Here is a 16,461-nt window from a genome sequence, read left to right as displayed (position 1 = left end):
TAGAAAACCATAAAGTCTATACCAAAAAAACTATTATATATATATAAAATGAATTCAGTAATGTTGCAGGATACAGAAATCTGTTGCTTTCCTATACCCTGATACTGAACTATCAGAAAGAATTCAAGAAAACAATCCCATTTACAATTGTATAAGAGAGAATAAAATACCTAGGAATAAATTTAACCAAGGAGGTGAAAAATCTACACTCTGAAAATTACAAAATATTAATGAAGGAAACTGAAGATGATTTAAAGAAATAGAAAAATATCTTGTGTTCATGGATCAGAAAAATTAATACTGTTAATTAATATTATCCCAAAGCAATCTACAGATTTAGTGCAAGCCCAGCTCTATCAAAATACCCAAGACATTTTTCAGAACTAGAATAAACCATTCTAAAATTTATATGAAACCACAAAAGGCCCTAAATTGCCAAGCTATCTTGAGAAGAAAGAATAAAGATGAAGGTATGCTTCCTGACTTCAGACCATACCTCAAAGCTACAGTAATCAAAACAGCAGGGTACTGGCACAAAAACAGACATATAGATCAATAGACCATAACAGAGAAGCCAGAAGCAAACCCTCTCATCGATCTTCAATTAATCTATGGAGGCAGGAATATACAATAGAAAAAAAGACAGTTTCTTCAATAAGTAGTGCTGGAAAAACTGGATAGCTACACATAAAAATGAAATTATAACATTTTCTTATACCATATACAAAAATAAACTCAAAATGAATTAAAGACCTAAATGTAAGTCCTAAAACCATAAATCTCCTAGAGGAAAACATAGGTAGATCATTCTTTGACATAAATCTTAGCATTATTTTTTTGGCTCTGTTTCCTAAGCAAAAGGAACAGAATCAAAAATAAACCAATGAGGAGTTCCCATCACAGAGCAACAGAAAGGAATCTGACTAGTATCCATGAGGATGCGGGTTTGATCCCTGGCCTCACTCAGTGGGTTGGGGATCCAGCGTTGCTGTGAGCTGTGGTATAAGTCACAGACCAGTTCAGATCTGGCATTGCTGTGGCTGTGATGTGGGCTGGCAGCTGTAGCTCTGATTAGACCCCTATCCTGGCAAATCCCATATGCTACGGGTACAGCCCTAAAAAGCAAAAACACCACCAACAACAAAAACACATACATAAACAATCCAACAAACCATCAGAAGTTACTACTGCTCTACCACTACTAGCTTTTCACAGGGCTTTTGAGGAAGGTGGTGCTTCATTTGAAGAAATGTTACTAGGAGTTCCCGTCGTGGCATAGTGGTTAACGAATCCGACTAGGAACCATGAGGTTGCAGGTTCGATCCCTGGCCTTGCTCAGTGGGTTAATGATCCAGCGTTGCCGTGAGCTGTGGTGTAGGTTGCAGATGCAGCTCGGATCCTGAGTTGCTGTGGCTCTGGTGTAGGCTGGCGGCTACAGCTCAGATTCGACCCCTAGCCTGGGAACCTCCATATGTCGTGGGAGCGGCCCAAGAAATAGCAAAGACAAAAAAAAAAAAAAATGTTACTGGTACTTGAAGATGACAGATTAGTAAGATTTATGTCTGCATGAGAAAAAAAGGAAAACCAGGAAAAAAAAATGAAATTAACTAGTGCATAATCCCTTAAAAGAGAAAACCAAACATTTATGCAGAAGCTTTCTCATTGGTTATCCGCCTGCGACAAGGATGCCAGGTTGACGCAAAAGAGCGATCTCAGGAGGCACCCAGGCGCTCAGCTCTCCCTTACAGCACAGGGAATAAAATGTGAAAACACTGCCTTGCATTCTATTTCTGGTAACGGCAGGCTGTCATTCCAGTGATCCTTCTGCTAACAATAAAAAAGGCTGAATAAAATATTTTTGAAACCATCTTTAAGCTGTAATAATAAACAGTAAAAAAAAAAAATTAATAATGGGAGTTCTTTGGTGCCACAGCAGGTTAAGGATCCGGTGTTGTCACTGCTATAGCTCCTGTGGCACAGGTTTGATCTCTGGTCTAGGAACTTCTGCACAATGTTGACATGGCCTAAAAAGAAGAAAAAATGAATCAAATGGAAAAAATGTTTTAGAAAACTAAAAATCTCCTTCAAGCAAGACCTGACAAGACAGTAAACTGCTGAACAAATTCAAGGGAAGCACCTGGCCCCAGAGAGGCATGTGGGATACTGGCTCACCAGAGCTTCTTTGCCCAGGTGGTAAGTGACAGAATAAACAAAAACAAAATCACGTGCACACTGAACGTTCAGCTCTGTCCCCAGCACCTGGAAGACATGGAACCCGTGGTACCTGGTTGTATGGACCCAGGCATTTACCACGAGAACACACACATTCATAACCTTTTCTCTGTTTGTCCTATTTCACAATTTTAAAAAGTTTTAAAAGATGGGTGTTGACCTAGAAAATTCTGGCAACTTTAGGGCAAGGAGCAAAAGAGTTAAACCAGGCCTCATGGGACCTGGCGTAGACAGCAAGGCTGACTTTCCAGGATGTGGGGTCTTACAGGAGACCCTCCCACGTCACATGGAGACCCTGAGAGCAACACAGGGAATGTGAGCAACACGGGGAACCAGCAGCCAACGTGCTGCTATGGTTTGAAGGTTTGTGTGCCTCCCAAATTCATAGATTGCTTCCATACCCCCAGTGTGGGGGTATTAGGAGGTGTGGCCTTTGGGGGTGATTAGGTCATGAGGATGGAGGCCACATGATGGCATTAGTGTCCTTGTAAAAGAGAACCCCCCCCCAGAGAGCTCCCGGGTGGACTGACACACGTGTCTCCCTTTCCTCCAACCTTAGGGGATTAAGAGGAAGCCACCGTGGTGCTGGTCAGAGGGAAAGAAGGAAAAAAACAGGAACACATCTTGGGAGTTTGTGGCTCAGGAATGGCCTTGCTCGGGGTTGCTCCCTGGATGCCCACAGCCCGGGGCCAGTGAAACTCAAGTGGTGGTCTCAGTGTCCCCAGCACCTGGCAGACATAGAGCCCATTGAACCGGGTCCTAGGGACCCAAGCGTTTACCACATGAACGCATACATTCGTAACTTTTTCTCTGCCCTATTTCACAATTTTAAAAAGTTTTAAAAGATGGGTCTTGACCTAAAAAATTCTGGCAACATTAGGGCAACAAGCAGGAAAGTTAAACCCAAAGAAGCATCAGTTAGTTGCTCAGTAAGAGCAGATCATCCAATGGCCAAAAAGTCCCAGCCACAGCCAGCCCCTCCTCTAGGGGCATGTTTGCCAAGAGGCCTGACGGTGAAGGAGGCACATGAGCACCGAGCACTGGGAGAGAGCAGCCCACCCCAGCCTGAGAGCTGGGGGCACATCCTCTGAAGATACTCTAAGCCATGAGCAGCTGGCTGGAGGGCTGCTCCAAAGGCATGGGGATACTGCTCTCTTTTGAAAGGCAGACGGAGGGGAAACGGGTCCTCGGTGCCTAAGAAGGACCTTCCTGATGAGGAGCAGTCAAACATGGGGCTGGGCCCACCAGTGGAGCCCATGAAACGGCCTCCCCCAGAGTCTCACAGAAACTGGTTCAGAACAGCGGTCTTCACAGACACCAGTAGCAGCTGGACACACTTTCAGGCTCCCTTCTGTACCGAAGTCTTGGAGTCATGATAAAAATAAACAGACGGGGGTTCCTGTCGTGGCCCAGTGGTTAATGAATCCAACTAGGAACCATGAAGTTGCGGGTTTAGTCCCTGGCCTTGGTCAGTGGGTTAAGGATCCGGTGTTGCCATGAGCTGTGATGTAGGTTGCTCGGATCCCGCGTTGCTGTGTCTCTGGTGTAGGCCGGCGGCTACAGCTCTGATTTGACCCCTAGCCTGGGAATCTCCATATGCCGTGGCAGCAGCCCAAGAAATGGCAAAAAAAAAAAAAAAAGACTAAATAAATACATAAATAAATAAAAATAAACAGATGGTGGGAGTTCCCGTTGTGGCTGAGCAGTAACAAACCCGACTAGTATCCATGAGGGACATGGATTTGATCCCTGGCCTCACTCAGTGTGTTAAGGATCCAGCATTGCCATGAGCTGTAGTGTAGATTATTAATGCGGCTCAGATCCCACGCTGCTGTGGCTGTGGTATAGGTCGGCAACTGAAGCTCCAATTGGACCCTTAGCCTAGGAACCTCCATATACCTTGGGTGCAGCCCTAAAAACAACAACAAAAGAAATAAAAGAAAAAAGAAGAAAGCATTAACTGCCTATAGGTGGGAGAGATCCCAGGCCTTGGATCTGTGGGGGGAGGGGAGGCACAGAGGAAGGTCCCCAGGGTCTGTCCCCAGAATCCTGCTCAAACCTGGGAGAACCTGGCCCCTTTGGCGGGTCTGCACAGGCTGCAGCAGGTAAAGCAAACCAGGGTCCCCAGGAAACTCCCCAGAAACCCCTATGAAGACTGTCGCCCACCCCAGGGGCAGCCTCACCTGGTGAGTCTGACGGTTAGTCACCTTCACCGTGACCTCTTTTTGAAGGTCATAGCCCCTGGAGTCTGATGATGCTAAATTCTTCACTTTGAGCTCCATTTTAAGTCCCTGGTAAGAAAACCACCTCCACTAAATCATTCTGCCTTTATCAGCCTACCCCGCCTCTGCAATGTATTTTTCCTGCTCTCCACACGCAGGCTTCCTGAAAGAGGGTCCCTCCTCTCCTTAACTGCCTCCTAGAGAAACGACAAAGCACCAGAATTTCTCAACAGTACCCACACAGTTCCTATGAGGCGGGTCCCGTGTCACCAGGGAGCCATCCCCCAACCCAGGCCTTCTCTGTGGCAGAGAAGCCATCGAGGTGCCTGCACCCAGAGAGGCCACCTTGGAGGACAGCCTGGGCCGGGTGGCCATGGAGAGCAAGCAGTGGTCTGGGGTCCTGGTGGCCCCAGAGCCAGCGGGGCCAGAGGTGGAAGGCATGGCTCGAGGCCGGACCGGGAGGCCGGGACCAGGGAGGCCGCGGGGCTGTGGCTCGCGTACTGCGGGCTCTGGCGCAAAGCACCTCCTGCCCTAGGCCCGCGCGTCTGCGTGTCTCCACCATGACGCCGGTTCTCGAAGGGCAGTCGGAGGGAGGGTGTGTGGAACCTGGTCTCCGAGGCCGTTTCTGGAGTTTCCTAGCCTTACCTTCCCCAGCTCTTCGCTCATCTGATTGGCTTCTGCAACGAGTGGCATCAGTTTGACATAGTCCTGGAACACGGCCAGGACGCTGGGGTCCGCCTTCACGTCCCCACCGTGCAGCGCTCCTGGGGACGAGCGGAGAGGAAGGGACGTCACCCACTGCTGCTGGGATGCTTCTCAGCCGCGAATAAACGCACGGGGTCGCTGGTCCCTCTTCCCGTGGTTCATTCAGTTCCTCGAATATTTGACCGAATCCCGCTTGGCGGTGCCTCGTGTGTGTCAGGATCTCTCAACAATTCAGGGGCTCCCCGCCCTGAAGCCGGCGCCCCGGAATTCCCACCCACCCCCACCCCGATAGTCCTCACTGGCGCCGAGCGCCTTCAACCCAGGCTCTCTGGGGCTTGTTCAGCCTCATTGTGCTGCCAGCCCTGGGCCAAGACGCAAGTGTGCTGGCGGCCCTGTGAGTAAGTGAATGAAGAGCTGGGTACCCAGGCTTTTTTGGTGGCACAGGTCCTGTTCGCTCAGCTTTGGTCAGGAACTTGCAGAAAATGAACAAGGAGGTGAATTTCAAATCCATTTGTTTTGTTGAAATTCTGCAGGAAGATCTTTGGTAAAGGAAAAAGGGAGGAACCATTCGCACATATGTAGGTGCACCCACGGCTCTCGACGCAGGAGTTTTTGGGTGTGTTTTTTTGTTTTTTGCTTTTTAGGGGTGCAGGTGTAACATATGGAGGTTCCCAGGCTAGAGGTCGAATTGGAGCTGCAGCTGGCAGCCTACACCACAGCCACAGCAACACCGGATCCTTAACCCACTGAGCGAGGCCAAGGATCCAACTTGCATCCTCATGGGTACCAGTCAGGTTCCTAAGCCACTGAGCCACAATGGGAACTCCTCCAGGCATGAGTTTCCGTGGCAAGTTCAGGCAGAGTGTGCACTGGAGGGGAGCAAAGGCACAGGTGACCTGAGACTCTCCTTCCTTGGGAAGCAGAGACCCTGGTGCCGCCCAGGGCCCTGGTAGCTGGGCCTCCAATGAGGGGTGTGAGCAGATGCCTGGGGAGGGGGAGAGAGGGGAGGGAAGGTGGTCAGGAGGCTCCATCTGAGCCGAGGGGAGACATGAATGAGGCAGACACCAGAGCTCCTTCTGACCAGGAAGCCCAGGTTGTTGTTGGGGGTGGCAGGTGGGCGGAGAGGATGAGGGGAAGCTTTGACCCAGAAATCCAGGGCACTCCTTTGCTCACTGCTGGGTCCCCAGGGCTTAGAGCCATATCTGGCACCTAGTCAGAGCTCAGTAAATACTTGTGGAGTGAGTATAAATGAATGGACAAAGAAGAGGGGAAAAAATCCCAGTTAGAGCTTATATTCTCATGTGGACAAAGGAATAATAATCAAATGAACTAAGAATAAAATAATTTCAAAATGTGACAAATGCTATGAAAGAAATACAGTTAAGTAAGAAAGAGTAAACAAATGAAGCCAAGCAAAGGGAAGATCTACCTGAGCAAGTGATGTCTGAGCTGAGAGAGGAAAGATGAGAAAGAAGACGCAAAGGAAAACAAGCAGCAAGTGCAAAGGTCCTGAGGCAGAAAGGGCTCAGTGTGTTTGAGGAGCAACACAGAGACCAGCAAGGTTCAAAGTAGGGTAAAGAAAAAGTGGTGTGAGATGAGGTTGAAGAGGAAGCCTGTGATACAGGGCCTTCAAGACCATGCTAAAGAGTGTGCATTTTATTCTATGGATTTTGAGAAGTTTTGCTGGTTTTTTGTTTTTGTTTTTGCTTTTTAGGGCCACACTTGTGGCATGTGGAAGTTTCCAGGCTAGGGGTCAAATTGGAACTCCAGCTGCCAGCCTACACCACAGTCACAGCAACACCAGATCCGAGCCACGTCTGCAACCTACACCTCAGCTCACAGCAACGCTGGATCCTTAACCCACTGAGCAAGGCCAGGGATCAAACCTGCATCCTCATGGATACAGATTTGTCTCTTCTGAGCCACAATGGGAACTCGGGATCTTAAGAAGATCTTATGAATATTTTTTTAGCCCGAGAATACCATGATCTGATGAGTTCAGTGGGGCTACACTGTTCAGGGAAGAGAAGATGATGGCTTTCCCTGAAATGGTGGCCCCAGGAGGATGGAGAAAAGGCAAACTGGGCGAAGAAGTGAAGAAGCGAGGGAGGCTAGATTTTTGGCTTGAGCAGTTTGCCCAAATGGTAAGTCCTGACTCTGAGAAGAGGCTTGGGGTGAGAGAGGAGTCAAGGCTCTGTTCTGGACACTTCCGTGTTGACATGCCTGAGAGTCATGCAAGCAGAGATAACAAAGTAGCTGCAGGAGGTCCCATCATGGCTCAGCAGGAACAAACCCGACTAGTAACCACGAGGACTCAGGTCTGACCCCTGGCGTCCCTCAGTGGGTTAAGGATCCGGCGTTGCCCTGAGCTGTGGTGTAGGTTGCAGACGCAGCTCGGATCCCGAGTTGCTGTGGCTCTGGTGTAGGCTGGTGGCTACAGCTCAGATTTGACTCCTAGCCTGGGAACCTCCATATGCTGTGGGAGTGGCTCAAGAAAAGGCCAAAAGACAAAAAGACAAAAAAAAAAAAAAAAAAAAAAAAAGCAGCATCTAGATCAAGGTATCAAGAGATACCCAGAGGAGGGCGAGGAGCAGGGGAGCTGAGGGCTGATAGCATGGGTGGCGCTCAGAGCCACGGAGAGCGATGAGAGCACAGAGGGGAAAGCCGCTGTCTAGAGAAGAGTCCGAAGCTCAGAGAAGCCCAAGGTCCAAGAGTCCCAAGGCCCCAGCTCCGGGGCACTTGAAATCTCAAATGGGTTAGAGGAGGAGGAGCCAGGAAAGGAGATGTGGAAGAAGTGGCCTAGAAGAAAACCAGGACAACACGTGCCAAGAGTAAGACATTTCAAAAAGGAGAGAGGACTCCACTGGGTATGATGCCACCGAGACCTCAGTAAGATGCGAGAAGGCACGTGCCTGCTAGACTTGGGACACGGAGGGCAGAGGCCAAGGCATGGTGGGGACCGAAGACAGACTGGGGATGAGAAAGTGGAAACAACTGACCCATTTTCCATAAAAGGGAACAAAAAGCAATATGGTAGAAGCCAGAGGGAGATGTGGGTCCAGGTAGGGCTTTGTTTGTTTGTTTTGCTTTTTTGCAGCATGTGGAAATTCCTAGGCTAGGGGTGGAATCAGAGCTCCAGTTGCTGGCCTGCACCACAGCTCATGGCAACCGTGGATCCTTACCCCACTAAGCAAGGCCAGAGATTGAGTCTGTATCCTCACGGATAATATCAGGTTCATTACCGCTGAGCCACAACGGGAACTCCCTGTTTGTTTGTTTTTATGGTGGAAGATAGAAGAGCATGTAATGGAATGGCCTACGGAGAGCATTTAGTGATGCACGATGGGGTGGGGCGGGGTGGGCAGACTCTTCAGAGACAAATGCTAGAGAAGAAGTGAGGTGTGGAATCCACAGGGCAGATGGAGAAAAATGGACATATAGATTCTAAATTTCCTCACCAAGGGAAAGATGAAATAAACACTGGGATTGGCGGTATTAATATGAATTTACAGTTTTATAAATACAGATGAAGCTATAATCTGTGAGTGGAAGCCATGTATCCATATAGCAGTTTGCACACCCAGCACGAGATCTTGATTTATAAAAGTCATTCTCCAACAAAAGGATTCAGGACCCTTGGAGAAATGATTGACACCAGAGCTGCGACTGAGAGCCCATAAGATGAACCTGAAAATTTTTTGATGCCAGAAAGTAAGCTAGTGCTTAAAGAATGATAAGCAATGTTGGGAAGACACAAAATATAGTTTGAAAGAAGCTCCCAGGGTTCCCGATGTGGCTCAGTGAGTTAAGAACCCAACTAGTATCCATGAGGATACGGATTCAATCCCTTGCCTCACTCCATGGGTTACGGATCTGGTGTTGTATTGCCACAAGCTGAAGTGTAGGTCACAGATGTGGCTCAGGTCTGTGGTACAGACTGGCAGCTGCAGCTCCAATTGGACCCCTAGCCTGGGAACTTCCATATGCTGCGGGTATGGTTTTTAAAAAAAGAGGAAAAGAAAAAAAGAAAGGAACTCCCATCAGCCAAATCTAGGAGAATTTGCTTATCAAAATAAATTATAAAAGCAACAGATTATAACTTATTGAGTAAAACCAGGCTCACATTGACATAAATCAATGAATAAATATGAAAGCAAGCTTATTTCTTACAGTAACATTTTTTCAAATAAATGTAGAAGAAATGGTGGAGCTAGAAATTTACCAATTGACAAAAATCATACTAATAATCCAATGATCAAAGGGTGATAAAATTAGTGGATGAAAGCGGGATGGGGTATAGGATTTCCACATTTCAAAGTCTCTCCCCATAAAATAGTTATTAATTTAAAACATAGGGAGTTTCCAGTGTGGCTCAGCAGGAACAAACCTGACTAGTATCCATGAGGATGCAGATTCCATCCCTGGCCTTGCTCAGTGGGTTAAGGATCCAGGGTTGCCATGAGCTGTGGTGTAAGCTGGCAGCTGCAACTCTGATTCGACCCCTAGTCTGGGAACTTCCATATGCTGCAGTTGTGGCCCTAAAAAAAAAGAAAAATAATAAGATTAGTAATTTTACAGTGGGGAAAACTGGCAGACACCACCTTAACCAAGGGATCACAATTAATATCACCAAAAAGGGACACTCTGACACCACGCTGCCTTGCCACATGAGGCTCAGAGGACACAGTATCACTTTGCTGGCAGTCCTGCCCAAAACCTACCACCTCAACCCTGTCATGAGGAAACATCATAAAAACCCAAACGCAAGAACACTGTATAAAATTAATCTTTACTCTTCAAAAATTTCAAGGTCGTGAAAGACAAAAACAAACCTGATGAACTGTTCCAGATTTAAGGAGATCAAAGAGATGTGACAACTAAGTGTGGTCCTGAAGTAGACCCTGGACCCCAATTTTTTTATAATGGAAATTACTGAAACAGTTAAATATGAGCAAAACTCATAGATGAAGTAATAGTATCATATCAGTATTAATTCTCTGATTTTGATCATTGTACTCTAGTTATGTGAAAGAATGTCCTTTGCCTTAGGAAGTATACAGGGATATATTTAAGGATGGGAGAGGGAGTGGAGGGGCTACGAGTTCGGGGTTAGGAGATGTAAACAATAGCATTTGGAGTGGATAAGTGATGAGATTCTGCTCTATAGCTCAAGGAACTATATCTGATCACTTGGGATGGAACATGATGGAGGGAAATGTGAAAAAAGGGTGTGTACATATATGTATAACTGGGTTACTTTGCTGTACAGCAGAAATTGACAGAAATCATGCCAATCATCCAATGATCAAAGGATGATAAAATTGTAAATCAACAGTAATAAAAACATTTAAAAAAAAGAACTTCAGAAACTTAAAAATTCTAAAAAAAAAAAGGATAAAGAAGCATCATGTTTGCATCTTACATTCAAATGGTTCAGGGGAGTTTCCACTGTGGCTCATCAGGTTAAAGACCTCTTATAGTATTGGTGACAATGCAGATTCGATCCCTGGCCTTGCTCAGGGATTAAGGATCCCAAATTGCTGCAAGCTGTGGTGCAGGTTACAGATGAGGATTGGATCCGGTGTTGCTGTGGCTGTGGTGTAGGCCAGTAGCTGCAGCTCAGATTCGACTTCTAGCCTGGGAACTGCCATATGCTATAGGTGCAGCCCCAAAAAGAAAAAGGTTCAGAAAAAATTATAAATATAAATGTATATATATATATATATAAACACATACATAATAAAGCAAATATCAAATATTAAAACAGGAAATTTGAGTGGAGTGTGTTTGAGAGTTCCACGCACTCCTGTAGAAACTTTTCTGTCCCTTTCAAGAAATGTCAGGGTTAAGAATTACCCACAAAATGCTTCCAGCCACGGCAAGGAGCTCCAGGAAACTGGGGCAGATGGCGTCTGAGCTGAGAGGACAGGCTGGCTGAGCACGGCCAGCTAACTGTGCCCATGAGAGAGCCACACAGTGACCACAAAAGAAAAGGTTTCAGGGGCAAAGAGCTGTCAAGAAAAGTCATCCAAAACCTGGAAATAAGGTGGAAGGATGACTGCCCTTTAATGTCCTGGCAGAGCCTGTGTCAGGAGCCTCTGGCCCCCTCGGGGAACTGTGCAGGTGTGTGTACACTCATTCCTGACCAAGGATTAGGGCCCACTCTGAGCTGACTGATGCGAATTTACAGCAAGCCGGTGCAGTGAAATGAATTTTTGTCCAGGAGATTAATGGCCCTGAAGGCACTGCTTAGTGCTGCCCAAGCCAGCAATCCCATTTCAGCGCCCTCCTCTCTCCTCCTGGGAACCGTCTTGACCCTGATTCACAGGGGAAGGGTTTTATAAATTAAATACATCTTTAACATGTGCTCATTCTACATGTGCAGGGAAATCGTATTTTAACTTTCTCAACATTATACTTTGACACAATGAAAGATGATTTTCTTAAGGATAGCAGGAGAGCCCACAGGGCAAGTGGTTGCTTTCACACCTGCCCACGGAAAATGCCAGAGGTCGGCCTGGGGCCACTCACCAAGCTTGTCCACACTCACGCCCTCTGCGGCTGCTCTCTCCAACTGGAAAAAGTCATAATCGAATCTGCTCAAGTCCTCACTGCCTCGCTCAGAAGGAAAGCCGATGTAGAGGTAGGCGCTGTTGGATCCCAAAATAATTCGGTCCTAGAGAGGAAACCCACGACTCAGAGTTAGGAGGGGGCAGGGGTCGGGGTCAGCCTGCTCCTCTGGGTTCAATCAGCAGACCTTGTGACTCCTGTACGCAAGGGGGAGACCCACACACACGAGGGAGGAAGGGGGAAAGGACCCCTCTTGCTTCTAAATTATTTAAAAAAAAAAAAAAAAAAAAAAAGCAAGAGGGGTCAAGGAGAGCACGCACAAAGAAGCAAGAGGCTTGTAAATAATTTATTAAAAAAATTTTAAATTATAGTTGACTTACAAGCCTCTTGCTTCTTTGTACGGGCTCTCCTTGATGTCTTCCTTTATCCCACAGGCACCGGGAGTCAGTACGGACCAGGGAGACCCCCCCACCCCCGCCCTGGACTTGATACCCTAACATGCAGTCACAGCATCCTGCAAAGGATGCTGGGAAGGAAGGGGCGGGGCTTCCGCAGAGTGTACGCCCGGGTTTACACTGGGGCTCAGAGAAGACCTCTGCCCACGTGCACTAACTAGGCGACCCTTCAAGTGTGCTAAGCTGCCGTGAGGCAGAGAAGGCTGCTGAGGACCAGAGCCTGGGACGGTTGAGTGTTCCAAGGATTGTGTGACCAGGGGAAGCCCCGGCAGAGCATGAGTCCAGGGAGGCAGAGATGGGCCGGCTTGCTCACATGTCCTAAAAGGGAGACACTCAAGGATTTCCAAGATGGGAGCAGTCTGATTCAACGAGCTGATCTGAAAGGCATGGGGAGGGGTCTGGAGCCTGTGTGGTGCTGAGGCTCAGGCCAGGGGGGTGGGAGGAGACAGGGAGAGCCTGGTGTTGGCAAGATGCTGGCAGTCCCTCTCAATGACAGGTTTTAAAAATCTACAATGTCAGGAGCTCCTGTCCTGGCGCAGTGGAAATGAACCCAACTAGTATCCATGAGGATGCAGGTTCAATCCCTGGCCTCAATCAGTGGGTTAAGGATCCAGTGTTGCCATGAACTGAGGTGTAGGTCGCAGACATGGCTTGGATCCTGCACTGCTGTGGCTGTGGTGTAGGCCAGCAGCTGCAGCTCTGATTCAACTTCTAGCCTAGGAACGTCCATATGAAGGAGGTGCAGCTCTAAAAACCAAAACAAAACCAAACAAAAACCCTGCAATGCCATACATGGTTATAGCTGGAAGGATCTCAGCGTTCACCTAGTTTCCCCCTCTCTGCTTTATCGTTAAGGTCCAGGAAGGTGAAATGACTTCTCCAGAAAGCACAGCGAGTTAGTATCTGGTCTCTCGACTCCACAGCTGTGACCTTGTCATTACAGTGTCCCATAGCAGGGGGACAATGGGGCATAGCACCCAGCCGTGCCACCCTCATTCTGGGTCCCTCTGGGTCGGTCAGGCTTAGGGAAGCCTCTGGCTCCACGGGAGAGTTTACCAGATGCCGCAGCTTTGTCTTGGTTGTGATGGGGACCCCGTTAACGATGACCTTGCATTTGCCGTGTGGGGTCACCATCACTTTGCCATCCGAATTCGTGAAGGAAGCGTGTTTATCTGAAATTCTAAAAAAACAAGAACATGTCTAAGTGACCAAATAAATTATGATTTTCGTGAACAGTTTCTGTCATGCTTTCTTATTTGCACAACTGGGTACAGCCTACAGCTGCCTCGGAAGGCCCGTGGGGCTCCAGTGTGCTGTGGTCAGTGGGTGCGGAAGGGACCCCACACTCAAGTGTGGAGACAACAAAGCAAACGTTTATTGGCAGAACCAACACCACCGAGTACCCCTGGCTGCAAGGAGCCAGGAGACATAGGGTCAAGTGAGAGCCCTCAGAGACCGCACAGGCTGGTGGGATTGAGTGGAGGGGAAATGAAAAGAGGGGTGTTGTTTCAGGAGCGACCTGCGAAGGTGACTTAATAATGAGCCTGCATTTTTTTCTGTTTGTTTTATCTTTTTAGGACCACACCTGCAGCATATGAAAGTTTCCAGGCTAGGGGCTGAATCAGAGATGCCACTGCCAGCCTACACCACAGCCACAGCAACACTAGATCTGAGCCACATCTGCAACCTACACTGCAGCCCATGGCAACGCTGGATCCTTAACCCACTGAGCAAGGCCAGGGATCGAACCTGCGTCCTCATGGATACTACTCAGGTTCATTACCACCGAGACACAATGGAAATGTTTATGGGTCTTTATCCACACATATCCAGACTTGAGATGTTACAAGATTTGGGGTGGGTATCGGAGGTGTCACATTGGCTGCCCAGTAGATATCATCTGTGTGCCCTGAATAACCAGTTTCCTAACTGTTTGAGAATGTTCCCGGACTCCTTGGCTGTGGTGGAATGTTCGGGAAGTTGAGATACGTGTCTATTCATAGCCTTGTTTGCTTGGGGCCCAGGGAGCCTACGGGGAAGGTTTTAACCTCAGCTCATCTGGAGTTGAGCCATTTCTAGACCTGCGTGTTGGACTAGGGTGGTCTACCAGGGAAATGATCCATCCCCAGGACAAATCAGGAGAAGGCGCCTGGGGGCGGTGGTCAGAGGGAGTTAGTGTCAGCAGTCCCCCCCCCCCCCCCCGCCACACACACACACACACACACACACACACACACACACACACACACACACACACACACACACACGAGGAGCCCAGGTGGGCTAAGGAGGGCTGAGGTATGTGGGAGGAACTGGTCAGGAAGGCCTGCCTCTACAGTCGCTGACCGAGCCTATTGGCTGGAAATCTGGGCAGTCAGGAAACAGTGTTCCTGGAAGGTGGCGGGGGACCCTAGAGCAGTGGGCTCCCCAGGAGAGGGGCCACAGAGGTGGAACCTGGCTCTGAATTTATGACCCCACCTTGGGGTTCCACAGGGGCTCCTGAGGGGCCCCTGGGGTGGGGACCCGCTCAAAGTCTGGGCTTTGCATGATTCCGGTTGGTAGGGGCTCTGAGCACAGCAAACCAAGGATGCTCTTGCTCTTGGTGGTGGAACCACAAAAGCCTTGGGCCACTGTAGTGGCCTTTCCTGAACTCTCTTCATTTCCTGCTCAATTGACTCATGTCCGTTTGTGCAGAATTACTGCCTCTCAAGATGAGAGCCAAGGAGACAGAGGGAGCACAGCAGGAGGGTTTCAGTGAGGGGAGAAAGCCCTTCCTGAGGTGACCTTCCACACAGGCTAGAGTGGGTGGCGAGGGAGGTCTGGTGACTTCCTGTTCCCTGTTGTCCTGAGGGCTTTGAGGCCTGGCCTGCTGATACCTGGGTGACCTTCGAGTCTCCTCTGGAATCTCTAATGCTGGACAAGGTGCAGGGTCCTGTAAACTTACCCCAAACCTTGAAGAATGATGGCATTTGAAGCAGCCTGACCAGCATCACAGGAACCTGAAGAGAATTAGGAAAACTTATGTTACAATTTTTTCAGGATTTGACCTTAATAAGCCAACATGCCCGGTGTTGGGATAAGTGCCATTTTTCCCACTGCGGTTTTCTGTCCTGGTGATACTTGGACTTTGCCTTGCCATAGGGATCACTATCTTACTGTCTGCTTTTTCTGTGATATTCCTAACTTTTTAAAAAGTTATGGAAGTTCCTGTTGTGGCTCAGCAGTAACGAGACCCACTAGTATCCATGAGGATGCAGGTTTGATCCCTGGCCTCGCTCAGTGGGTTAAGGATCTGGTGTTGCCGTGAGCTGTGGTGTAGGCCACAGACGTGGCTCGGATCCCACGTTGTTGTGGCTCTGGCATAGGCCGGCAGCTGCAGCTCTCATTCGACCCCTAGCCTGGGAACCTCCACATGCTGCGGGTGCAGCTCTAAAAAGCAAAAAAAGAAAAAAGTTCTACCTTCTTCATGGGAGGAAGAATGTGTTGAGGCGGGGCCTTAGGAGATGTGCTGGGCCTGGCCACAGGGAAGATCCTGGTCTATGACGCTCTGGTTCTGTCCAGTGACTGATCCCCAGGACAGCACTGGGAGTAGCACCCCCCTCCCCCGTCTCCTAGAAGCTGCTCCCACTGCGTCCTTCTTGAGGCGCTCCTGTTTTGAGTGTGCCCAGAGCTAGTTTTGAGTGTGCACAGGGCTAGTTTGGGAAAGCCAGATGTTGGGTGCCATTTTCCAGTGGATGAGTGGATAAACAGAATGTGGTAGACATATACAATGGAATATTCTTCAGCCTTAGAGAGGGAGGAAAAGCTCGAGAGTTCCCGCTGTGGCACAGTGGAACAGAACCTGACTAGTATCCATGAAGATATAAGTTTGATCTCTGGCCTCGTTCAATGGATTAAGGATCTGGTGTTGCCATGCACTGTGGTGTAGGTCACAGATGCGGTTCGGATCTGGTGTTGCTGTGGCTGTGGTGTAGACCAGCAGCTGCAGCTCCAATACGATCCCTAACCTGGGAACCTCCATATGCTGCGGGTGTGGTCCTAAAATGACAAAAAATTTCAAAAAAGAAAGGGAAGAAAGCTGATACAGGCTTCAACAGGGATGAGCCTGGAGGACATTATGCTGAGTGAAGTAAGCTACACACAAAAGAACAAATCCTGTAGGGTTCCACTTATTCGGAGTACCCGGAAGAGCCAAATTCACAGAAGTATTGGGTGGACAGAAGTAGAGGGTGGCCGAAGGGGCCGGGGGACGGGCCAGTGGGGCGTTACCGCACAAT

General features: G+C 48.5%; 1 protein-coding gene across 4 annotated transcripts in view; it reads right to left on the bottom strand.

Moving 5' to 3' along the window:
* Positions 1-16,461, bottom strand: part of LOC100739202 (kinesin-like protein KIF28P) — a 70,429-nt gene that overhangs the window by 32,516 nt on the left and 21,452 nt on the right. For 2 of the 4 annotated variants that reach the window (XR_014817475.1, XM_005667953.3), the window contains 5 exons: positions 15,129-15,183; positions 13,241-13,364; positions 11,691-11,835; positions 5,100-5,218; positions 4,416-4,523 (listed from right to left, as the gene is read on the bottom strand). Coding sequence is in view for 3 of the 4 variants with exons in the window: in XM_005667953.3 (XP_005668010.3) it covers positions 4,416-4,523; positions 5,100-5,218; positions 11,691-11,835; positions 13,241-13,364; positions 15,129-15,183 (551 nt within the window). In the remaining variant the exon portion in view is untranslated. The remainder of the gene's footprint in view (positions 1-4,415; positions 4,524-5,099; positions 5,219-11,690; positions 11,836-13,240; positions 13,365-15,128; positions 15,184-16,461) is intronic. The other 2 variants (XM_084979269.1, XM_084979268.1) reach the window with 1 other exon arrangement.

This window comes from Sus scrofa, chromosome 10 (assembly GCF_054392235.1).
Source record: "Sus scrofa isolate SSC_HxYL_T2T_F1_AM1 chromosome 10, Sscrofa_HxYL_maternal_Yorkshire_Landrace_v2.0, whole genome shotgun sequence".
NCBI classification, from domain to species: domain Eukaryota; kingdom Metazoa; phylum Chordata; class Mammalia; order Artiodactyla; family Suidae; genus Sus; species Sus scrofa.
This window is presented reverse-complemented; position numbering and strand designations above follow the sequence as displayed.